This window comes from Rhincodon typus, chromosome 35, assembly GCF_021869965.1.
Source record: "Rhincodon typus isolate 14 chromosome 35, sRhiTyp1.1, whole genome shotgun sequence".
Classification (NCBI taxonomy): Eukaryota; Metazoa; Chordata; class Chondrichthyes; order Orectolobiformes; family Rhincodontidae; genus Rhincodon; species Rhincodon typus.
In genome coordinates this window covers 8,605,884-8,631,859 of record NC_063366.1, presented here as the reverse complement: position 1 = coordinate 8,631,859, position 25,976 = coordinate 8,605,884, and the positions used below count along the sequence as shown (strand labels likewise).

Genomic DNA, 25,976 nt, shown 5'->3' with positions numbered 1-25,976 from the left:
TTTAAAAGAAAGAAACAAATGGTCAAATCTCAGTCATATGCTGGTCTGCATAGCAGCAACATCATGTGTCAACATAGAGGGGACTGTGATTTTTTTGTTATAATACTGATAGGGGGTTATTATTTTAACGCTGTCTGGTGTTTATTGTTTACCAGTTGATGGATCTTGCCTGAAAGCGTACACAGAGCTGTGCTCCCGGTCGGGGGGAGGTATGATGGAAGCGGGGGAGGGCGATGGGGTAGGGGGAGTGTTGCAGGGAGCTGACCCTGCAGGCCTGGTTCAGTACGTTCCCCAGGCCGGGAACATTGATTGCGTTAAGGAGAACAAGGTGTGACTTAGGGCGGGTGAATGTTTCACTAGCGGGACAAAGCAAAGGAGAAGAGAGAGGAAAAAAAAAATCAGCTGGCAATCTCCGTGCAGCCACAGTCACTTTCCTTTCAACTCTTTCCAACTCCTCTTTCACTTGCTGTCACCCAGAGGGGCGCAAGGGGGCTTTCCACAAAAAAAACCACTGCAACAACAACTCTATAGCGCCCAACTTGTAAGGAATAGTTTTAGGTTTCCATCCCGTTGTTGTTGCAAATATCGACCAATCAGCAGGCACTGCAAACGGAAAATTAAGAGTCCATCTGCAGGTTGGGAGATTTCACAGTAAATCTAGGGGTAAGTCCAAGACGTTCCCTTCTCCACGGGAGACTGTGTGTGTGTGTGTGTGTGTGTTGCAGCCAAATCTTCTGTATTCACCAAACAGCGATTTTAACCTGACCGAAGCGTGAACACCGCCCGATTTTGACCCCACATTCTAGCCTGTGTTTTAAGGTGTGAAGGCCAGAGGTTGGGGGTTTGGTGGGGAGGGGGAATCGAGTTGGTTTAATAGGACAATAATAATCACCCCCCCCCCCCGACCCCCGTCTTCCTCCTTTCCAACTTGCACGCTGTTTACGAATATCTTACGCCGAAGGAAACGTTGGATAAAGGTTCCGAGTGAGTCAGAGACGGTACTGCACTATGGGTCCCAGGGAACGTGGGAAACCTTTCTACTCGCTGCTACTTTACATCTTGCTCTGCTCCAGGGGTGAGTACTGGACTCTTGCAACTCTGAAATGGCATCATAATTCCCACCCACTCCCCTCTGTGCCGGCTCACAACCCTGCCCTTCTTGTCTTTCAGAATTCAATAGTAGATGGAGAGCTTCTGCCGCACCCAGTGCAGGTAAGATTTAATTTCAAAAAAAATAATTCTCCCTCCCGCCCCTCATTTAAAAATAAATCGATATGCGCAATTTCCAACACCCCTCCCTTCTATTTCCTGATAAAATGGTATTTGCGGTGTGTTTTGGTTCATCCACCCGCTCCCTCTCGTTCCAAGCTCATTTTAACCCAATTCGTAATCTCCGCCCGATGTTGCTCTGGCGCTGAATTCGCCTTGGTTTGGGCAGGGGGAGAGAGCCCGCGTTGCTCCCCGTTTCGACCCTATCGTTAGCTGAATATTAAATTGCATTCTCCGTACAACACCACCCCGCCACCCCCATCCCAATGACTGACCCTCGCCATTAGGAAGCAATTTTAACTGTGAGTTAGAAACTGTGGACTTCTTAAACTATCCGTTATTCTGTCACATTCCCAGCAAGGGAAAGGAAGGGCACTCGGTAGAAGAGTTACTGGTTTGCTTTCGACCATTGAATAGAATTGACCCGGTTAAATCTTTCCTCGTCATAATACCACAGAGACTGGAGATCTGAAACTAAGGCAGAAAGTGCTGGAGAATCTCAGCAGGTCTGGCAGCATCCGTGAAGAGAAAGCAAGAGTTAATGGAACCGGAAGCTTAACTCTCTTTCTTGTCCCCCGGATGCTGCTATTTGGCTTCTCCAGCACTTTCTGTTGTTACCGACCTCCAGCATCTGCAGTCCTTTGTATTATTCACTTCACCTGATGCAGGAGCAGCGCTTCGAAAGCTTGTGATTGCAAATAAACCTGTTGGACTATAAACTGGTGTCGTGTGACTTCTGACCTTGTCCACCCCCCAGTCCAACACCGGCACCTCCACATCTTGTACTATTGATAACAAGAGTTAGCATTTTGAGTCTGCTGTGACTTCTCCAAACCCACGCGCGCCCTGTGGTGCAGAGTCCGTGGAGTGTTCCGATGCGAGGGAAATTAGCCAACTGTAAATGTAGGATTTTTAATTCATTTCTGATGAGTACACGGCAACTGTTCTCCCGTTTTGATTTTCGATCTGTGTTTTGGCTGGTGGTTGCTCCCTGACGCCTGAGTGCAAGCTCATTGCACCCAAGACGAAATTGGATTCACCGCCTGTGCTGTACTTGGCTCTGAGTGTGTTTCCAGTCCGTGAATGTTTGATGTAACCTCAAGCATTTAAAGGCCCTGAGTGATAGCTATGGCCAAACATAATGACTGAATCAACACGCCTGTCAGGTCGTGGCAACCTCTGTAATGCTTTCCATTGTGCGCTTCTCATCCCTGAAGAAACAGACTGTGAAACTCCAGTAGACATTAGTGCCGCACAATCAGCTTTTACAAAACCCGGCTCAATTATCTGAAGCAGTTCACTGATGTCCCTGGCTCAGTTGAGGTGGAAGAGTAGGAAGCAGTGTCCCTTTGGACTGGCTACTAAAGGTTTTATGCACCATTACCCCTCTTCACATTATTGGAACCGACCCACTGGCTCACAACTCCTTCTCAACAAACAGCAGAAGTCGGCACAGTGCGACTTGGCCAGAACCTGGTTTCCTTGCCAGGGACAGGCTCAGATCAGCGGGTAGGAGACGGTGGGGTGGTAGTAATGCAGAGTAGTGGCCATCCAGTCAGCAGCAGAGAGTGCTGCAGAAGAAGTGTGTAGGTGTGCAACAGAAACAGAAATTGCTGGAGAAACTCAGCATGTCTGGCAGCATCTGTGGAGACAGAAAGCAGTTTCGGGTCCAGTGACCCTTGTTCAGAACTAGATTTAGATGTGCAATTGCAATGCTAAGGCGTACAATGCTATGGGCCAAGTGCTGAAAATGGGATTAGAATAGTTAGGTGGTTATTTTTGACTGTGACGCAAATTCTGTGCTGTAGATCTCTATGACGCTCTATAAAACTCAATAGGTGGGCAGCACCTGAGGAGAGTGAAACAGAGTTAAGCTTTCGAGTCCAGTAACCCTTCCTCAGACCTGGCAATAGCTGGAAAAGGGTGGTTTTATGCTGATGACTGTTTAGTGGTAGGGAAGGGGGGAATGGAGTACATGGAAATGAAAGCCAGAGACAGAGAGAGCAAAGGGGATTGGCAACAGAGATAGTTAATGATCAACCAAGAGAGAGAGATGGATACCAGGCATGGTGCTAACAAGAAGCATGAATAGTTGAAAATGAAATTAGTTGTGCAGGATGTAGTGCTGGGCGCTAACTGATATCAGCAGATATGCCACCTTTTTCAGGCTATTGTCAGTACTGAAGAAGGGTCACCGGGCTCAAAAAACCTTAACTGTTTCTCTCTCACAAATGCTGCCAGACCTACTGAGTTTCTCCAGCAATTTGTTTGTTTCCATGTATTTCAGATCTCCAGTGACCACAGCTCTTTGTCTTATTTTAATATCCTGGTGACCCAGGTTCAACCCCCACCATATTAGTAGGTGCAATTTGAATGCAATTTTTTAAAACAAAACTGGGAATGAAAATCTTATCATTACCCTGAAACCACCTCATTACCACTTCCCCAGCCCCCCAACTATCTCTGCATATTATTAATCTCCAAACATCTAACGGTTTCTGTCTTGAACCTGCTCACTGATTGACCTTCCACGACCCCTTGGAATAGAGACTCCCAAAGATTCAGTCCCTTCTCAGTAAAGAAATTTCTCCTCATCTCAGTATTAAATGGCTTACATTTTATCTTGAGCATGTATGCCTTGGTTTTAAATTCACCAGCCAAGGGAAACCCCTTATCTATGGCCAACCTGAAAGAATTTTGTTAATTTTAACGAGATCATCTCTCATTCTTGAAAACACAAGGCAATGCAGGTTCAATTTCTCCTTATGAGACAACCATGCCATCCCGGGCATTAACCTGGTGAATCTTTATTGCACCCCTCCAAGGAGACCAATTCACCATGTGTGGTTGCAGCAAGATAGTTTTACTCCTGTACTCAAATCTCCTTGTGATGAATACATTTGCCTTCCTAATTGCTTCTAGTGATGTTTGGACAAGGATACTCAGGTTCCTTTAAATGCCCACACTTCCCAATTTCTCAACATTTAAAAGTTATCCTGCCTATATGAGTCTTTTTTGCAAATTTCTCTATAAGCCACGCACCATCCTAACTTGGAGCTACATCACTGATCCTTCGCTGTCGTTTGACTCTGTGACAGCAAAAGAGTGACATAATGTTTCTAGGTCAGGATGGGAGTGTGACCTGGACAGGAATTTTCAGGTGGCGGTGTGTTCCCATGCATCTTGTATCCCTGTCCTCCTCAGAGGAGTTTGCATGTTTGGAAGATGCCATCAAACAAGATTTGTTTAGTCGCTGCAATGCATCCTGTAGATAGTACAGACACCTGTCGCCATACATTGCTGATGGGAGTCAAGGTCATAGGGAATAGATGTTGTGCCATTTATATGAGCTGCTTTGTCCTGGACAGTGTCAAGCTTCTTGCATGTTGCTGGCAAGTGGGGAGTATGCCATCACACTCCTGACTTGTGGCAAGTTTTGGGAAGACTGGAAGAGGGTTACCCGCCACTGAATCCCTAACCTCTGAGCTCCTGTTGTAGCCACAGTGTACATATGACTGTTGCAGGATCCCCCAGGACATTGATCATGGGAGTTTCAGCAATAGCAGTGTTTTCTCACCCAGCAAGTTACTGAGACAATATAACCCAGATGTCTTTTGCCATTTTTGTCCTTGGAGCACTTTGAGCTGATTTATGTGACTGTTCAGCATTGATGATCAATGCATCTCAATTAGGGTGGCACGGTGGCTCAGCGGTTAGCACCACTGCCTCACAGCTACCAGGGACCTGGGTTCGATTCCAGACTCGGGTGAGTGTCTGTGTGGAGTTTGCACGTTCTTCCCGTGTCTGTGGGTGTTTCCTCCGGGTGCTTTGGTTTCCCAGCACAGATGTGCAGGTTAGGTGGCTGTGCTAAATTATCCCCCTAGTGTCCAAGCTAGGTGGATAAGGTCATCAGGGGACCATGGGGTTGCTCTCTCTCACTCAGAGGGAGGCAACCAGCAGTGAGGTTAACCTGACGGTTTCCGCCGCCCCCCAGCACCACCACCTGCCTCAAATGAGAGGCGATAGTAACCTCAACTGGGGTGAGAGTCAAACCTGCACCACTCTGCATTGCAAACCAGCCGTCCAACTAACTGAACTAACCAGTACCCGAATCTCCATTTGTAACTCATGCCAGGGACGGGGGGTTATCACGCTAGGGTCGGCCTCTGACTGAAGGCCTTGCGCGCACACGTTCCCCCGGGAGACAGCGCCCGTCGCCTAACTGGCCCGCGGCCCTCCTTCACAGGTTCCACCGGGTTGATTATATCCGGGAGGAGATTCGTCACGGTGTTCCTGGAGAACCACTCCAGCTCCGCGGTGCTCACCTTGAATATCATCACCTACGACAAGACGGCCAACGTCAACGTGTCGGTGCACAGCCCGCCGTTCCACCGCTCGCAGACGGTCGCCGCCAGCAGCAGCGCCATCATTAACCTGGAGCCGCCCTACATGCTGAAGGGCAACGACGTCTCGCGGAAGGCCATCGTCATCACCTCTGACGTCGACATCTCCGTGGTGGTGCTCAACACGCGCTACAACACGCAGGACGCCTTCCTGAGCCTGCCCGTCGCCAACCTGGGCACCACCTACTACGTCATCACGTACAACGGCTTCAAGTCCAACCAGCGGCAGTTCGCCGTCGCCAACCCCGGCGTCGAGCGGGTGCCCGTCACCGTCACCGTGGCGGGCCTGGTCGAGTACAACGCCACCGAGTACGCCGACGACCAGACCTTCTCCTTCGTCCTGGAGCCCAGCCAGGCCGTCCAGTTCCAGGGCGAGGTCGACATGACCGGCACCAAGATCGTCTCCGCCAAGCCGGTGGCCGTGTTCAGCGGCAACCGGTGCATCATGCTTTCCTCGGCCGACTGCGACCACATCGCCGAGCAGCTGCACCCGGTGACCAAGTGGTCGTACTCGTACGCCATCTTCCCCCTGCTGGACAAGGACAGCCTGGACATCGTCACCATCATGGCCGCCGAGAACGACACCACCGTCAACGTCTACAGCATCGAGGGCAGCGTCAACGTCTTCCTGAGGGAGGGCAGCCACGTCAACCTCACCGTGACCGGCGGTATGATCGTCAACTCGGCCAAGGCGGTCATGGTGGCCTACCTGTCGACCGGGGGCAGCACGTCGCTGGTGCAGAGCTTCGACCCCTTCCTGGTGAACGTCATCCCCCCGGCCTACTTCAGCGCCCACTACGTCTTCGTCACCATAGCCAACTTTTACAACTACGTCCTGATCGTCTCGTCGACGCCAGCGTCCGACCACATCATCCTCGACGGCAAGCCCCTGGCCAGCTTCCAGACGGAGAACACCACATTCTGGGACTTCACAGCGACCCGCGTCTACCTGGGCAAAACGGCAAGCCGCTATGTCATATTTCACGCCGAGTCCCTGTTTGGGATCTACGTCTACGGCATCGCACGGGGCGAGTCCTATGCGTATTCCATGGGCGGCAAGAAGAACATCAGCAGTAAGTGGCTTTCCCTTGTCCCGTGGGCTTTCCCTTTCCCTTGACCCTACGGTGTTAATGCAGAGCAGCGGAGGTTAATAAATGTCAAAAGGGCGATGCTCTGGGAAAGCAATGGGCTCGTGGTTTTGGCATTGGGCTCGTATACTTCCCGAATCTCCCGGCTAATCGGTTCAAATCCCGCTACCATAGGTGATGAAATTTGAATGCCAGTAAAGGGGTGGGAACAGAATCTGGATTTAAGGAGCTAACCTAGTAGTTGGTTGGGGTTTTCTTTTCACATCATTAATTTTTTTAAATCATTTTTTTAAAATCAAAATCACTTAGCATCCTGTAGGGGAAGGGCGGAAATCTGTCATCCTTGCCTAGCCTGGTCTACAGGTGACTCCAGATCTGCTGCAATGTGGGAGTGACTTTTAACTGCACTCAGGACCCTGAGGAATGGATGATAAATGACCAGGCCGAGCCAGGGGTGCCCACAGCCCATAAGTGAATTCAGAAAAGAAAAATGAGTCTCTGGTGAAACTCCGCCCAATATTCAGTTAGGTAGATATTCACTAGTTTGGGAGTCTACAACGGTTCATAAAATTTGACTTTCTGGAAGTAAAATTTAGACTAGGCTTGAGGGGCTGAATGGACTCCTTGTGTCCCGAGATTCCAAGTAAATTCACTTGAAAATGGACTTAAGAATTGGACAATGGGTGCAATGGTTGGCTGACGCCATAGTGGTGCTTTGTCCAACCACCCGTTAGTTTCTACGCTAACAGAGGACAAGTGTTCCTGCAAATATTCCCCACCGTTGATAGTGCCCAGGCCACCAAGTGAGTGCAGGGAGGTGAGATTAGACTAATCAGCTCATCATTGAACATCTTAGGCCTGTAGTTGCTCAGGTCTAGAAGAATGAGAGATCTAGATGAGGTGAGCAAGATGCTAAAGGGGATTGACAAGGTAGATGCAGAGAGGATGTTGTAGGGAAATCTAGAATGAGAGTTCATCACGGTAGGCCAAAGGGCAGTAGATTTAAAACAGAAATGAGGAGGAGCAACTACTTCTCTAGAATTCACTATCCCAGAGTGTGGTGGATGCCAGGACATCCAGTAAATTTAAGGGGGAAATAGATTTTTAAATAATAACGGTTTGAAGGGTTAGAGTGAGCAGCAGGAAAGTGGAATTGAGGCCGAGATGAGATCAGCCATGATCATATGAATTGGCGGAGGAGGCTTGTGGGGCTGAATGGCCTACTCCTGCTCCTTGTTCTGATGTCCTGGTGTACGATGCAGTTTCTGAGACATTAGCAGGGAGCCTCTGGTTTTCTTTCAGCCCTTGTGATTGCCTGAAACCATCTCTGTGTTTCTTTCCCAACCAGTCGTGGACGTCAAGAAGTCGGCAAACTTTGTTTGCTTGTCCCAGGCAGCTGAGTACACCTTCCCGTCCAGCGTGCTCGCCAGCGCGGGCATCACCGTGTCCGACGTGCACCTCATTGACCCCACATGCCGCGCCCACCAGCAGGACGAGAACTGGATCATCATCACTGCGCCGTTCGACTCCTGCGGCACCACCGTCTCTGTAAGTGCTGTGCTTGCCCGTGTGGCTGGCAGTGAGGTCTTAGGCAATGCCAATCTGATCTTGACTTGCCTCCGCGCAGTGTGTGGACTTGGCCAAACTGGCACTCAGAACGGAACAGGTTGAGTTTAATCAGTCCACAACAGTACTTTGAGATCAAAGGGTTGTGAAACAATGCCAAAGGGAAGATTCACACATTTGTGACCACATTCAAACAGACAGGCACCATTCAGTGCGATCACGGCTAATCTGATCATCCTGAACTTCACTTTCCTGCATTTTGTCCCATACCCCTTGATTCCTCCACTGATTAAAAATTTCAGCCTTGGACTTACTTAATGACACAGCCCTGACAGCCCTCTGTCGTAAAGAATTCCACAGAATCACTTCCCTCTGAGAGAATAAATTCCTCCTCAACTCTATCCTAAATGGACAGCTCCTTACTTTGAGTTTGTGCACTCTGCTGCTACGTTTTTCCACAAGAGGAAACAACCTCTCTGCGTCTACCCTGTCAAGTCCCTTGAGAATCTTATAAGTTCCAATAAGGTCATCTCTCATTCTTTGAAACTCCAAAGAGTCCAACTTATTCAATATCTCCTTATAAGACAATCGAATTGCAAAGAATTTTCAGCATAGAGTCACATGACATTTATTCTCCAGACTAGCCTCTCCCATTGTCTTTACTTAAAATAACAAATCCTTCACTCCTTTTCATTCTCACACCTTTATCTAGTCTTCCTGTAAACATGTCCAGTGTATGGTAGCTGTTACAGACATGAGGAGATTGACTAAACTACACAATTCTCCTTCATTCTATCTGTAATCAGAATGGCCTGATCTCTAAAACCTCGTGTATGTGCATTATCAGAATCCCTGTTCCTGTGCAGTCAACTGAAAAGTAGCAGTCTTTCACAGATTCAAGCAAGGAGTCTTCTTGATTCACTCCAGAAAGTTGTGTCAAAACACATGTTGCACACCCAAGAAAGGTAAAAGATAGTATTGCACTTCTACAAGTCTTAACATCAAACAGAATAGTTTGCAGTTAAATGTCTCTGAGAACAAGTGAAGGAGGGGGCTTTCTTTTTCCACCCTGGAGGTGATTTCAGCTGAGTTGAGCTGACGAATTGCCCTGACAGAATTGGAGTCAAGAGTCTGCGAGCTTGAGGTCCCTTTGTTTTTAGAGCAAGCCTCAATGATAGCAGCTGTGAAATCCCATAAGAATGTGTTATTTACGCAGGCCGAGGGAGATCTCTTCCCATCATCATAGAACTTTCCACAGAGCGTGTTTCTTTTTAATTTGCTTTTTTGTTGTTGTGCCATAAGAGGGCCCCTAGGGGCCACAGTTTTTTTTTCTTTCCTTTTTTTTTCCACACTGCTGTTGTTAAACTTGAAAGGGTGTAGAAGAGATTTACGAGGAGGTCGCTGGGGTTGGAGGTTTGAGCTACACAGAGAGGCTGGGGCTATTTGCCCTGGAGTGTCAGAGGCTGAGGGGGCGACTTAAAGAGGTGCATGGACAGGGTGACTAGCCTTTTCCCAGCATAGGGGAGTCCAAATCTAGAGGGCATAGGTTTAAGGTGAGAGGGGAAAGATTTAAAAGGGACCTCAGGGGCAACTTTTTCACACAGAGGGTGGTGCGTGTATAGAATGAACTGTCAGAGGAAGTGGTGGAGGTGGGTACAAATACAATGTTTAAAAGGCATCTGGATGGGTATATGAATAGAGGGATATGACCAAATGCTGGCAGGTGGAACTGGATTAATTTAGGATATTTGGTTGGCATGGACAAGTTGAACAGAAGGGTCTGTTTCCGTGCTGTACATCTCTATGACTGCCATTGAACCCAAGAAGGCCCAGCAGTAATGCTAATATTTTCCCCAAATCACGCGTGGCTGTGTATCGTGTTTTTTTTTTAAGGGTTCATTGACACAGTAAAAAGACTCCATAATACTTTATTACTCATCTTTTCCATCGCCAGGAAAACATCCATGTGGCCAATTGAACATTAACAAGCAAAGCCTGGTAAGGGCAATGCTGTCATTGAAATGTGAAGCGGGGGGAAGCAGATGGGGGGCGTGGGTAGGGAGAGGAGGGGGGGACCAAATCAAAATGGAGTTGGAGGGGGAAATAAAGCACTCTGTCCCCTGCGGTGAGCACCTCACCTTAAAGGCGTCGAGAGAGCATTGATAGACACTGTATTCTCCCTCTCCAAGGACACCCTGGCTCGAGCATAACCGTGGACGAGGGGCAGACAGAGAAAACCCTTCCAATGGCCCGCTGCCTGGACCTGTTTATTGCCAGTCTGGCCAGGCCCAGGTGTAGACCCACCAAGCACCCAAAGATCAGGAGCGAGGGGCTGTAGTGTGTCCAAAACCACAACAGACGGTTCTTCAAATGACCGTGGGAGTAAAACTGCCCACATCCAATATAAAAATGGTCCACGAACTCTGCAGCATCACAAAATAAGCAGCAGGGCTGGGAGTCACTGCAAACCGCAGTAATATAGGACTGCTGCATGCAACACCTTCCACCCCAAAGGTAAAGAGGAAGGGCTCCCGCCAATAAGCAGGCTAAGGAGTACCCGATAAGGGAGTAGAGGTCGATAGTGTGCAGCAACAGTCTGGACAGGAGTCGTTGTTTCGCCTTCCTGAGAGATACAGGAGGTGGCTCAGGCTGTGGGCCGCAGTATCCTGCGGGAGATACGGGATCCTGGGGCCAATGTGAAATTCCGTCCGGGCAGTGGGTACGCGCAGATGGCATTCCACCGCATGCCTGATCATCCTCCAGCTGGTTTACAATGTCAGGTCCGAGCTTGGCCGTCTTGAGGTGTTGGCTGGCAGTGGCCGTGAGCCCTGCGTGCCAATCCCTGTGGCTCCCCCACCACCCAGCACATCTGGTCACCCCTGCAGCCATGGCCCTCCCCTCCGCCAGCCACTCCAACCCACAATGGTGGAGTCGCAGCTTCCTGAGCAACGGCTCCCTGACGATTGGGTAGGCCCGGCACGAGTCGACCATGTCCCAGACAGTGATCACGTCCTGGTAAAACACAGGCAGCGTCCTGAGGGCAATGTGCAAACCCTAACAATCGATAAACAGGAGCTGCATGTCGTAGTTGAGGTTGTGCACCCGGTGGAAAAAATACGTCGCCAGCGGGCACCACCGAGGGGGAGGCTCAACGTAAAGATATCGCTGCAAGGTCTGAAGGTGGAAAGTCACCACCTGGGTGCGAATGCACACCAGCAAGTGACCGCCCTCCTCAATAGGGAGACTCAGAACCTGTGCCGCGACCCTGTGCATTGTTTTGTCCCGGGAGAAGTGAACCAACGTTCTCTGGATGTCAGCGACAAAACCAGGAGGCGTGGTAAAGGGACCATACGGTACCACAACATGGAGGCCACTAGCTGGTTTATGAGCAGCACTCGGCTCCTGTAACACAGCACTCTGAGAAGTCCCATCCAGCGGCCTGGGCGAGCCGAGACTTTGGCCTCCAGCTCCTGCCATTTCCCCAGCTGGGACCCCTCAGCCGGGCTAAGATAGAGGAGATGGGTGGTGCTCCAGCTGAAAACCCTGTAGCTCCTCCAGCAGTGAGTCCACCATCCACGGACCAAACATTTCGACCAGTTGATCCTGGCAGAAGACACTGCCCAGGGCACCGCCTGGCACTTGCACATCCTCCCAGGTCAGCAGGGTTGGTGCACACGAGGAACACATCATTGGCATAAACCCAGAGAACCACGTCCATGCCCAGCCTGCGCAGAACCAATGACCTCCTCTGCAAGAGGCGTAAGAAAGTCTCCGTGCACAGGGTAAAATAGCAACTATGAAATCTCAGTTATTTACACACATTGTGCAGGAATCCTTCCCATCATCATAGAACTTTCCAGAAAGCTTGTCGGGTTGTTGAAATGACAAAAATCAGGTGATCCCTGTTGTAGCTTCAGAAAAGATTCACCAGGATGTTGCCAGGAATGGAGAGTTGAACGAGAGGCTGGATAGGCTGGGATTTTTATTCACTGGAGCATAGGAGGTTGAGGGGTGACCTTATCGAAGTTTATATTATAATAAGGGGTACAGATAAGGTGAATGACAGGTGTCTTTTCCCTAGGGTGGGAGATTTCAAGACGGGGGGTGGTATATGTTTTAAGGTGAGGTGGAAAGAATTAAAAAAGATATGAGAGGCAATTATTTTACACAGAGAGCGGTTCATGTGTGGAATGAACTTCCAGAGTAAGTGGTGGATATGGATACAGTTGCAACATTTGGATAAGAATGTGAATAAGAAATGTTTGCAGGGATATGGACCAAGTGCAGGCAGGTGGGATTAGTTTAATTCGGTATCACGTTGGGCATGGACTGGTTTGGCCGAAGGGTCTGTTTCCGTGCTGTAACTCTATAACTATTTCGTCAGATTCCATTTTAAAAGGCAAACCTATTTATCAAAAGAAGAATGTAACGTGTTTGTGCCTTGGATTTGAATCTAGGATCCGCACGGTATTAGCCTTTGCCCACTGATATTACAAACTGAGCCCACAGTGGCAAGTGGTATGTGGCTGCATTTTGAGAGTGACCAGTTAGATCCAGACATTGCATTTCCGTCATCTCTTCAAACAGCACGACCTTCTAGATATTTTTTAATTAACCTGCTCAGAGATGTTATGACATACCTCTGGAGCAGGTGGGACTTGAACTTTAGCTTCCTGGTCCTGAGTTAGTATCACTACCACTGCATACAAGCCCTGCCTTCAATCCTTACTCAATGATTCCACACATCACATGTTGTCCATCAGGATTTACTGCACAGCCAGGAGCAGGTTTGTCCCTTGTCTGCACACGGACAGTTGGAGCCACCTGGAATGCCCTAATTCCTGGCTCAGTGGAGCTTAATTATTCAATCTAAGGCCTTTTGATGATTGCTGAGGTTTAAAACCACGTTGGGTGGGCTGTTGTGGTGCAGTGGTAGTGTTCCCTTGTTACCGCCCTCGGCAACAGTTATTAGCCTGGCACAAAGAGGGAAGAGAGCCAAATCTGCATCAGCTATGGCATACTTCCCTTCATTGCTCAGACCTTTGAGGATAGGAGTTGAGAAGCCATGTTGAGGTTGTATAGGACATTGGTGAGGCTCATTCTGGAATACCATGTCCAGTTCTGGTCACCCAGTTATAGGAAGGATATTAACAAGCTGGAGAGGGTTCAGAAGAGATTCACCAAAATGTTGCCAGGTATGGAAGGTTTGAGTTATAAGGAAAAGCTGGATAGTCGGGGACCTTTTTCACTGGAGCATAGGAGGTTAAGAAGTGATCTTATAGAGGTTAATAAGATAATGAGGGGTACAGATAGAGTTAATGGTAGTTGTGTTTTCCCTCATATGGAGGACTCCAAGACTAGGTGGCACATTTTTAAGGTGTGAGGAGAGAGATTTAAAAAATACACGAGAGGCAACTCTTACATAGTGGGTGGTTCGCGTGTGGAATGAACTTCCTGAGGAAGTGGGGGATGTGGGTGCAGTTACGTTTGAAGGACATTTGGATAAGTACATGAGTGGGAAAGGTTTGCAGCAATATGGGCCAGGAACAGGCAGATGGGACTAGTCTAGTTTGGGACTATGTTTGGCACAGACTGGTTGGACTAAAGGGTCTGTTTCCATGCTGTATGACTCTATAAAAGACCACTAACTTTATTAGTTCACTCAAGAGACACAAAATTCACACCATTTGGTTCAGAAAGGGTTAAAAGGAGGCATGCAATTCATACATGACTAAAATCTATGCACACACCGGCTAGGTTTCTCTGATGTTGCCTGAACAGTCAAAAAGTTTAAAGGCTACTACCTGAGAATAGGAGTCCACGCTGTCCAGGTGACTCCCACAGGTAATCAATATAATCTCCGCACTTCCAAGCGTAGGGTCCTCCATTTTGGCAGTGGTTGATCTTCGGTATTTTTGCAACTGGCACACCTAAAATCCTTCATTTTCATCCTTTTTCCTTATCTTCCCTAACTGCAATGTCTTACTTCTCATTGGTTCCGATTCCTCTGGTGAGCTGGTGTCTTTCCATTATAGGTTCATCTCATTACTCTTCGACCAAATAAGGATTTATACCTTACGTCCTTCCTCTGAGCTGACCCGGTTTGAACTGGTTCCAGCCAGCAGAAGAGTGTGCCTGGAGCTTGGGTAACTTGAGTTTCACAACCGCTGTTTTTATGTGTGAGCAGCCCCTGGCCAACAGGAGCTCCGAGTCAGGTAGAACCTGGGTTTAAATCCCAGTGCTCCAGAGGCATGCGATAACATCCCTGAGTGAGTTCGTTAGAAAAATGCCAAAGGTCGCATCGGGCAAATCTGACTTCAATCAGAAGATGAACCAGGCCCACTTTATATCATGGAATAACAAGGAATCTGTGTCCTTATTTGTTTGGAATTGTTTTCACTCCATGTTGCTGCTAAAACCTATAGCATGTGGACTGCAGTGGTTCAGAAAGGTAGCTGTTATGGACCAGACCAAATCCCCTCAAAATATATGAAGAAGATAGCCTAGACCTTAATATTTTCTTATTTTAAAGGGAGGTACCAGGCATTGTGTTCCAGATGCAATTCGGTTAGTTAAATTACCAGGTTTGAGGCAAAGCACACTTTATTCCTTCGCTATAGTTAAAATGCAACAAAAGAAAGAAAGAGGGAATTGGAAAAACTTAACTCTGTTGGAAAACTTAACAGAATAATATATTATTTAATGATTGAACAGTAACTATTCCAATACAGTACCCTCCCACAAATGCACCCTTGACAAAAGGCAAATTCAGTAAAACAGATTGTCTCACATGCAATTCTAGCAGCAGGAAGGGAACCCCCAGCTTTTACTGTAACTGAGAGAGGGAAAACAGCTTCCACATCCAACTGCAAGACCCCAGAAGCAACTGCTACTGAAAAATTAAAACTAAAAATCCTGGTTCGGTTGGAGCTTGACCACTCCCAGCCAGGCTGCTTCTATTGTTCCATTTTTTTAAATAAAAAAGGCCTCACAAGCTGTTTACTTTATTGACTATGGACCAGACTGCTGAATACCTCTGCCTCAACCTTTCTTCATAAGAAAAAGGACAAAATACACACCTTAAAGCCATAGTATCATCACACAATTCACCACCATCTTCTCAAGGGGTAACTAGGGATGGGCAATAAGTGGCGCTGCCTAAAGTCCCATGTGATGCTTATATAAAAAGAAAGTCTTGCTTCAATAATGACCTATTGTTCGAATATTTGAAAATCCCCTCTTTTATTGTCGCAGAACGAAACCGGGAAGATTGTGTACATGAACACGGTTTACGGAAGTATCCCGCGTACTCCCATCCACCGCCTGGAAATTGAGCTGAAATGCGAGATGTCACTGAATGAGAGCATCACCATGGGATTCATGCTGCAGACCAATCACCTGGTCCGCTTCGGCCACTATAACGTATCCTTTCGGTTTTTCCGCTCTGTAAATTTCAACGACCCCATCATGCAGTTCCCTTATCAAGCCGAGCTGAACGGCACACTGTTCGTACAGATGGAGGCGGAGACGGCAGACATGGGTGTGCAGATCTTCACTGACACCTGTGTGTCTGCACCGCTGCTCAATTCCAACCATCTGCCGTACATCATTCTCCAGAACGGGTAACCGTCACTGTAGTCTCCTTCGCCGGTGATATGGCAGCTCTCTGGGGTGGGCGGGACTCAACCGTGCTGCGATGGCTCGGCTTGCCACGTACAGTCGGTCGGGACAAAACTCCGGCGCAAAATGTGAAAAAAAAACATCGCCGATGCTAGAAATTGGGAACAAACACAGAGACTGCTGGAGAAACCCAGCAGGTCTGTGATAGAGAGAGAAACAGTCAATGTTTAGAGTCCAGGAACTGCTGAGATTCTTCAGTGTGCTCTATGATTGTTTTGTAAAGCTGGCTGTTATGGACCAGACCAGACCCCCTCAAATGTTTTAAAAAGGTAGCCTAGGCCCTAACTTTTTCTTATTTTAAAGGTAAATGTGAGATGCTGTGTTCCAGATGCAATTCGATTGGCCAATCTACCAGACATTAAGCAAAACACAATTTATTCAAATACGATAGTTAAAATACAACAAAGGAAAGAACAACTTAAAATAACTTAACACTATTGGAAAACTTAACAAAATAATAGATACGGTAACAATTACTAATCAACTGTTCCAATACAGTAACATACCATAAACATACCTTTGGCAAAAAGGGAAATTCAGAAAACAGATTTTCTCACATGCAACACTGCACAGTAGGAAGAGAAACTCCAGCCCCTACCTGTAACTGAGAGAGGGGAAAAAGAGCTACCACTTCCTCAAGTTTCCAGCAGCTTCTGCTGAATCAAAAAGCTAAAAAAAGAACAAGAAACCCTGGTTCTGTGAGAGCTGGCCACACCCAGCCAGGCTGCTTCTATTATTCCAATTTTAAAACAAAACAGAAGGCCTCACAAGCTGTTTATGTTACCACAGACTGCTTGTCACCTCTTGTTCAATCTCTCTCTTAAAATAAACCAGGACAAAATACACACCTTAAAGTCACAGCATCATCACACTGGCCATGCCTGTCAGTTTATCTAAATCGGTTCTTCCCAAACTGCTCTCTGTCCGGATTCTTCGAAATTAACGGAAGCCCCAAAAGCGAAGAAACATAAAGCACCAATAAAGCAGCAGGGTCATATTCAAATATAGTTACTAACATTTGTGTATTACAAAGTGATGTGAAAACAAACTTGACTGTGGGATATTAGATTGGGAAAGTGGGCAATTGAGTTGAGGGGACAGCTGGGTGGGAAATGTGGATAATGGAACGAGAGTTATTGGATCGGGAAGGGTGGTGATGTGAGAAAATATTTCATCTCTCAGGGAATAATTAGGATCTGGAATGTACTGCCTGGAGAGGTGGAGAAGGTAGATTTTATTGAGGCATTCAAGAGGGTACTGGATGGTCCTCTGGTTAAAAATGCTGTGCAGGGATATGGGATAAAAGGCAGAAGGTTATAGAACCAGTGCAGGCGTGATGGGCTGAATGGCTTCAATCATAACAATTCTGTGAGGAAGCAAATCAATCGGAAAATCTGTGTCTTTAAATATCTTTGTAAAAACCTTCTTATTTAACCTAGTCACCACTCTAACTCATGGACCGTGGTCAGAAAGTAGTGAAAGGTTGATGACCTTGAGGTGGCCAGGGTTAGTGTCCAACTTGTTCCAGGGTGGGAGAGTGGTGAGTGTGTTTCAGATCTCAGCATTGTCTCTGGGGCAGGGATTCAAGAGGGAAGCAGAGTGGTTCCGAATGGGGCTGGGATATCATGGATGAGCTGCTGAGCTTTCAGCCAATTCCTTCACACTCCCCACTGACAGAAGCTGCGCTTCCTGCCCGAACTCCCTGGCACTGCCTGAACAAACAAGGCTCTTCCCCACACGGCAGGTCGGTCAAAGGAGGTTGGTGGGAATTTTGAGAAACAGCCACATTCCGTAACTGAGGAAACGATCGAGGTCACAATACAGGGTGCTGTCAATGCGAGAGCGCAGCCTCCTTTCAACCGGGAGGTAGCTCCAGAAGAGAAACCTAAACAAAAATTTGGAAAGCAGGCTGTGCCTTGAAGCGATAAAGCACAGAAAATAGGAGCAGGCCATTTGGCCCTTTGAGCCTGCTTCACCGATCATCCAACTCAGTTCCCGTTCCTGCTTTCTCCCCCATTCTCTTCAACTCCCTTTAGCCCTAAATATGTAATTCCTTCTTGAAGAAATTCCACGTTTTGGTCTCACTTCATTTTCTGTGGCAAACCATTTCACAGGCACACTAACCTAGCTCTCTGTGGGAGGTGTGGCAAAGCCTGTTTACGATCTAATACAAAGAACTGCGGATGCTGGAGATCTGAAGCCATGATAGAAATTGCTGGAGAAACTCAGCAGGTCCAGCAGCATCTGTGGGGGAAGAAAGCAGAATTAACATTTCAAGTCCATCAGACTTGTTAGCAGCTAGGGAAAGATGGTATTTATGCTGAAGACAGAGGGTGGGTGAGAAGGAGTGAGCGCATATGTGGAGACAGAGCTTAGAGAGTGAGCGATGGAGAAAGACAGTTAGATAAAGGGATGGTTGATGGTAAGCCATGGAAGAGGAGAAGCTGGTCATGTGGTCTGTGAATGGGTGACAATGGGTTGGCTGTGCCGATAGCGGCCCATGTCATGACAGAGCCTGGGTATGGGAATGGGTAAAAGACATCAAAGGAGGTGTTCAGGTTCTTAAATGATTGAACTCCATATTGACTTCAGAAGGGAGCAGGGTCCCAAGTGAAAAATAAGGTGCTGTTCCTACAGCTCGCGCTGAGCTTCGCTGGAGCACTGCAGCAACCCAAGACAGAGATGTTGGCCAGGGAACATGGTAGTGTGTCAAAGTGGCAAGCAACTGGAAGTTTGGGGTTATTTTTAAGAACTGTGGGTGTTCTGCGAAACGGTGACCCATTCTGCATTTTATCTCCCAGTGTAGAGAAGACCACATTGTGAGTGGCGAATGTAGCGGACCACATTGAGTGAAATGTCCTTCCATGTCGTTTACCCACTTCCACACCCCTGACATTGGCTGCTGTCAGTATAGCCAACCCATCTTATCCTACACATAGTCACCATTATCAGCGTTTGTTCTTCCCTGGCTTACCATCACAATCGCTTTGTCTGTCTAGCTGTCTTTCTCCCTCTCTCTGGGCTCCATTTAAATCTATCCATTCACCCTCCCCTCCCTCCCCCCCAACCCCCTCTGTCTTCAGTATAAATACTGTCCTAGCTACTATCATAGAGTCATACAGCATGGAAACAAACCTTTGATCCAACCAGTCCATGCTGACTATAATCCCAAACTAAACTAGTCCCACCTGCCTGCTCCTAGCCCATATCCCTCCAACAGTTCCTATTCATGAACTTAACCAAATGTCTTTTAAACGTTGTAACTGTGCCCACATCCACCACTTCCTCAGGAAGTTCGTTCCACATTTGAACCACCTTCTGTGTAAAACCTTTTGTCCTTCTTGCCTTAAAAATGTATCCCCTTCTCTTGAAATGCTCCATCCAAGGGAAAACACAACCAGCACTAACCCTATCATGATTTTATAAATGTCTGTAAGGTCACCTCTCATGCTCCAATGAAAAAGGCCCAGCCCATCCAGCCTTTCTTCATAACGCAAACCTTCCATTCCTGGCAACATCCTGGTAAATCTCTTCTGAACCCTCACTAGCTTAATAATATCTTTCTTGGAACAGTACTCCAGTAGAGGCCTCACCAATGTCCTATACAACCTAAACATGATTTCCCAACTCCTATACTCAAAGGTCTGAGCAATGAAGGCAAGTGTGCTAAATGCCTTCTTAACCATCCTATCTGTGTAACAGTTCTGAAGGACTCAACACAATAAATCTCCTTTCTCTCCACAGATCTGCTAAGTTTCTGTTTCAGTTTGTAATCTGCCTGGTCTCGTCCCCCTCACTTTAAACAAATGCATGTTGAATGGCTGCATACCCACTTACATGGGTTTCCTCCAGATGCTCCAGTTTCCTCCCACAATCCAAAGATGTGCAGCTATAGGTGGATTGGCCATGGGAAATGCAGGATTACAGCAATAGGGTGGGTGTGGGTGGGATACTCTTCAGTGGGTCGGTGTGGACTTGCTGGGCTGCCCTGTGGGTTTTCTCTTGTTCTAGGGCCGGCACAGTGACCCGCATTGCTGCCTTACAGCACCAGGGTCCCGGGTTCAATTCCACCCTAGGGCGACTGTCTGTGTGCAGTTTGCAAATTCTCCATATGTCTGCGTGGGTTTCCTCCCATAGTCCAAAGATGTGCAGGTTAGGGTGGATTAGCCGTGGGAAATTGCGCCATAGTGTCCAGGGATGTGTAGATTAGGTGGATTGGCCATGGGCAATGTAGGGATGGGGTGAGTCTGGGTGGGATGCAAGATGGGTTGAATGGCCTTCTTTCACACTGTAGGGATTCTGTGTGACCCCCTGCTCACCTGCAGGCCTGGTCTGGAATAATTGGCTTCCTTTTCACTGATGACCAACCGGGGTTAAAGAGTCCCTGGGAGATCAGCCCACGAATGTTAACTCTCTGTTTCTTGTTGTGTTGCAGTTGTGTCAATGACGAGACGTTCAAGAGCTACAAGACCAACGATCCCAGGAAGCAGCGTTTCAGTTTCCACGTGTTTAAGTTCGAGGACTTCCCACAAGTCTATATATTCTGTGACATCATCCTGTGTCACTCGAACTCCTCCCCAAACCGGTGTGAGCGGGGCTGTATCCCGACAAGGAGGAAGCGTGACCTGCGATCCGCAGAGAGTAAAGTCAAGGCTGCTCATCTCTCCCAGGGACCCATAGTGTTTCCAGCCAGCCCACTGGGTGTGTTGCCTTTCCTGCGTCCGTCCTTTTAAAAATCTCCCGCGGGTCGCGATCCGGTCAAGTCCGCGGGCGTAGCATCACCGCCATACTTTTCCCTGACTGTGGGCCTAGAAATTGGGGAGCCCCCGCGAATGGGTGCGCAGGGGGCGAGTCCTGGCCCGGGGCACCGCGGGCCTGAGCCACGGGCTTCCCCTGCACGGAGCAGGCAAACTGCGCCGAGCCGTCGGCACGGCCAAATGGAGGACCAGGCCCGTGGCACACTAGGTAAGTGAGCCAGGAGTGCCAGTTGACTTGGGATGGGGGTGAATGGGGAGGGCGGGCAGACGGACAAATCATAGAATCCCTACAGTGTGGGAGAAGTCTATTCGGCCCATCGAGTTCAAACCAACCCCTCCAAAGAGCATCCTGCCCAGACCCTATCCCTGTAGCCCTGCATTTCTCATGGCTAGACCACCCACCCTGCACATCCCTGGACACTGTGGTCAATTTAGCACGGCTAATCCTCCTGACTTGCACGTCTTTGGGCTATGGGAGGAAACCCACACAGATGCGGGGAGAAGATGCAAGCCCCACACAGTCACCCAAGGGTGGAATCAAACCTGGGTCCCTGGCACTGTGAGGCAGAAGCACTAACCACCATGTTACTCTGGGGTTCACCAGTGATGACGTATGAAATATTGGAAAAGAAAGCATGAGTAGTTAGGTTGAGAGGTGAGCAGTTGAGTGGGTGGGAAAGCCAATATGTTTTTGGAAGAAAAATTTATTGGAATTTTTTAAAAAATCATTCATTCACATCGCTGGCTAGGCTAGCCTCTATTGCCTGTACCTCATAACCATCCTCAGGGCAAAGAGTTAACCACATTGCTGTGGGTCTGGGGTCACATTTAGGCCATACCAGGTAGGGATGGCACTTTCCTTCCATAGAGGATTTCAGTGAACCAGATGGTTTTTATGACAGTCAGCAATAGATTCATTGTCATTAGTAGATTCCAGATTTTAATTGAATTCAAACTCAATAATACTCAATTTAGTGGGATTCTAACCTGGGTCCTCAGAACATTGTCTGGGTCTCTGGATTAATAGTCCAATGATAATACCACTAGGCTATTCCCTGTACTTGGGATTGGCAATGGTGATAAGTAACATCAGTGCCGCTCAAATGCCAGGCAATGACTCTATGCAAGAGAGAATCTAACTGCCTCACCTTGGCATTGAATGGCATTGCGGCCACTGATTGCTCCACTATTAATATCCTGGGGATCAGCGTTGACCAGATTCCGAAGGGGCCCAGTCACTTAAATGTTGTTGTGAAACCAAAGGTCAGAGGCTGGGAATTGTGCAGGGAGTAACTCATTTCCTGATTCCACAGAGCCTGTGCTGCCATTTGCAAGGCAGAAGTCAGGAGTGTGAAGAAGTACACTCCATTTTCGTTGGTGTGTGCAACTTAGGAGACCCAAGGGCAACTAACCTAATGCGCTCCATGTGATTAGACCCCGATCATCACTTATACATTCACTCTGTCTGCCACTGGTGCATGAGGCAGCAGGGTGTACCATCTGCAGGATGCAGTGCATCAATCTGTACAGGCTTCTTCCACAGCACCTTCCAAACCTGGGATCTCCACCACCCAGAAGACTAGGGCTGCATATCCATGAGAGCAACAACCACCTCCAAGTCGCACATCATCTTGACCTGAAACTATATCGCTGTTCTTTCATTCAGACTCAGTCAAATATCCTGTAGCACCCTCATTGACAGCATTGTGAGCATCTCTACACCCCAAACAGGAAAATTAGGACAGGTATTCTGGCTTCACTAGGGGTGTTCATTTACCATGAAATAGCAAATTTTTTTAAAAAGATGGTGGGTTGGGAAGTGCAGTCATTTGGTTTGGGAAGGTGGGATTTTGTACTGCGAACTGTGGTTAATTAGCCTGCGAACAATAGGTTCTTGGATTGGGAAGAGTAGGAAAATAAGTCGGTACGGGTGGGAGCTTATATTGGCCAGGGTGAGCAATTGTTTTGGGAATGGGTGGAGTATTGGATCAGCAAGGTTAGCATTGTTTCAAAAGTACTTTTGTGCAAAGTTCTGGACCAGAACGGTGGGGTGGGGTAATTGTGAAAGTTTTGCAGTGGATTCAGGAAAGCGTAGACAATTGTTTCAGAAGAATGGATGATTGGCTCAGGAATAGGAGTGTACCGGCCTGAGATCAATTCAATGATTTGTTTACAATCATTGGGTGATCGAGTCAAGATGGATGGATGATTGGATCTGGAACAAGTGGGATATTGGATTGGGAATAGTGAGCAATTGATGCAGGGATAAGTGGGATACCTGATTAGTAAGGGAGTGTAACAATGGTTTGTTAATGACGAGCATATAAATTGGGAAAGGGCTGGCTATTGGATTAGAATAGGAGGATAATTGGATCCAGAATGAATGAGATATTGGATCTGCAAGTGTGAGATATTGGATTGGGAAGGATGAACATTAATTTAGGAATGGTTTGGATATTGGATCACATATAGATGGATGATTGAATCAGGAATATGTAGTATTTTGATTCTGAAATGGTGGATGATTGGGTCTGGAAAAGATGGGTGGGGTAAACCAGGTTGGAAGCTGTCTCGCCAAGGGGATATCAAATGGAGTTAATTGTATCCTGTAAAAGGAGGGAAATCTCTTGATCTCCACATCTGTGTATTAGGCAACCTCACCTCATAGATTAGATCCATTTGAGGGGTGATTGTTGGACCACATGTAGACCTGACTGTCCTGAGTCCCATACCCACTGCTTCAGAAGAATCCCATCTTCCAGTGGCACTCCAAATAGGGACATTATTTGTTTAGCAAAGATTCCAGAACCTTGTTAAAGGCCCAGGGATAGCAGGCCAGAGTTCCAGCCTTCACCAATATGGCAACTGGGATACTTTTAGCTTGTGAGGAGCCTGTGTGCATCCTTTTATCATCCCTTAAGGTGCAAAAGGCCACCCAGTGCATGAAAAATCAGACTGGCATGGATGAGTTCATCGTCCCTTTCATTTTTAATTTTGACACTTCCTTTATCCCCTCTCAAAATAAATAATGGACCGATTTAAGCCAACATTGTTTAAATTCTACAGCTCAAACTGACAGGGCTTAAAAACACTAACATCTTTATTTCATGAAATAACACAGCAGCCCTGATATCTCTGGGAATTATTTCATAGAATTCCTGCAGTGTGGAAACAGGCCATTTGGCCCAACTAGTCCACAATGCGCCTTTGAAGAGCATCATTCCCCTACCCTTGCATTTCCCCCTGTCTAACCCAAACATACCTGGTCATTATGGGCAATTTAGCATGGCTAATCCATCTACCTTGCACATCTTTGGATGGTGGGAGGAAACCCACGCAGATGTGGGGAGAATGTACAAACTCCACACAGACAGTCACCTGAGGGTGCAACTGAACCTGGGTGAGTGCAGTGAGGCAACAATGCTAATCACTGTGCTGCCCCTTGTACTTGCTGAGGTGTTGATTCCCTATTTCTGCACAATGGACGCAAGCACCTTATTCAGGCAAGGCCAATGACTACATGTCTCTCTCCGAGACGCACACCATCCAGAATCAGAACTGCATAGTCATTGCTTCCCTGTTATGGGGTCAAAATCCTGCAGGAGTATGGTAGTGCCAAATGCTCAACACCACCTTCTCTAAGGCAGTTTGGGGATGGGTGAAAGTTGCTGGGCTGATCAGCAATGCCAAATAGTGGTGAAAAGAAAACCTCGCATCAGGAAACTCAAAGGGTCATCCATTTTACATCCCACCTAAGATCCTTAGACAACGCCTTCCAAACTTACGGCAACTTCCATCTAGAAGGACAAGAGCAGCAGATATATGGGAACACCATCACCAGCAAATTGCCCTTCCAGCCACTCACCGTCCTGGTTTGGAAATATATCATCGTTCCCTCAGTGTTACTGAGTCAAAATCCTGAATTGCCTTCTGAACAGTATTATGGGTCAGCCTACAGCACAGGGACTGTTTTAAGAAGGCAGCTAGCGTCCACGTTCTCAAGGGCAACTAAGGACAGGCAATAAATGCTGGCCTGGTGAGAGATGCCCACAGGAGAAAAAAAGATACCTAACGCTGATTACCAGGGAGACCAAAATTGAGTTTGCACTTGATCCTCAGTGTCAATACAAGTGGAATGGGCTAGGATTGTACCCTGACCCTTGAAGCTGAGTTGAAATACTGCCTGTGCAATGACTGTTAATATTTATGCGTGGTGGTTATCCTCAGCTTGAACATGATCTTTATTGGCAAGTTTCTAACTTTAGAGCAAAGTTATTGCATGAGGAAGGGCTAGTCTTCCATCCCTTTTAGAACAGGCGAGGATGCACCAATGGAAATGGAAACGACAGGTTAATTTGCTGTGTTTTTTTCTTCTTCTCACCCCCCATGTTTGCACAGGTGGCCATGGCAATTTCGACAGGAAAGGCGCCGATTATTACATGTATATGTTTTGCCTGCTTTCGGCTGTTTGTCTGAGTTTGATCGCCGCTTTGATTCTTCAAAGAAAATACTACTTACGGCAAAACTGAATGGTTACTGCCTGCAGCAACTGGGTTTTAAAACAAAACAAAACAAAATTGAAATGTACGCGGATGAGAATGAAGCACAAACCCTCCTTTAGAACCACAGAAAATTGGTGCTGCAGCAGGCCATTTGGACCTTCCAGCCTGCACCACCATTCAATATGCCTTTTCTTTTCTCTCTACATCCAGAAGTGCTCTGGCACAAAACTGAATGTATTTTTCTCCCCATCGTCAAGTCACCCATGGTATTTTTTCATCTATTGTGCACGCATTCTGTCTCCAATGCTGTCCAGTTGAAATTCCCCAAGTTCTGGCTGCAGGGCAAAACCCCTAGATGTAAAAACCTATGAATGGCTGGTCGAGTGAGTGGGAAATCAGTCAGGGCATCAGATTGTAACCTTTTAGCTTTTTGATGAATTGTGATTCTTTTTCCCCAGTAAAACAAATCTTCTAACAATAAGCACAAGAGCAAAAAAGAATGAACTCAAATCTGTTTATTTTATTTGAAGTGTTGCTTTTATATGATGGCAAGGGAATAACAAAAAGCATTATATTTTTTAAGAGTTAATGATAAAATTTGCTGATTGCTACTGTTGTGAAGGTAAACAAAATCACTGTGATGATTGCTCTGATTTGTAGCTAAATCTCTGTGCACCTCCTGAGCTTAATTAAAGTGTTTATTGCACCAAA

At 47.3% G+C, this 25,976-nt stretch overlaps 1 protein-coding gene across 1 annotated transcript; it reads left to right on the top strand.

The window, feature by feature from the left end:
* Positions 1–990: 990 nt before the first annotated feature.
* Positions 991–25,976, top strand: LOC125487051 (IgGFc-binding protein-like). Its single transcript, XM_048616968.1, has 7 exons — positions 991–1,075; positions 1,171–1,212; positions 5,516–6,745; positions 8,109–8,308; positions 15,581–15,948; positions 20,442–20,707; positions 25,162–25,976. Exons 1-7 carry the CDS (start codon positions 1,009–1,011, stop codon positions 25,290–25,292), a joined length of 2,304 nt encoding a protein of 767 aa, XP_048472925.1. The 5' UTR covers positions 991–1,008; the 3' UTR covers positions 25,293–25,976.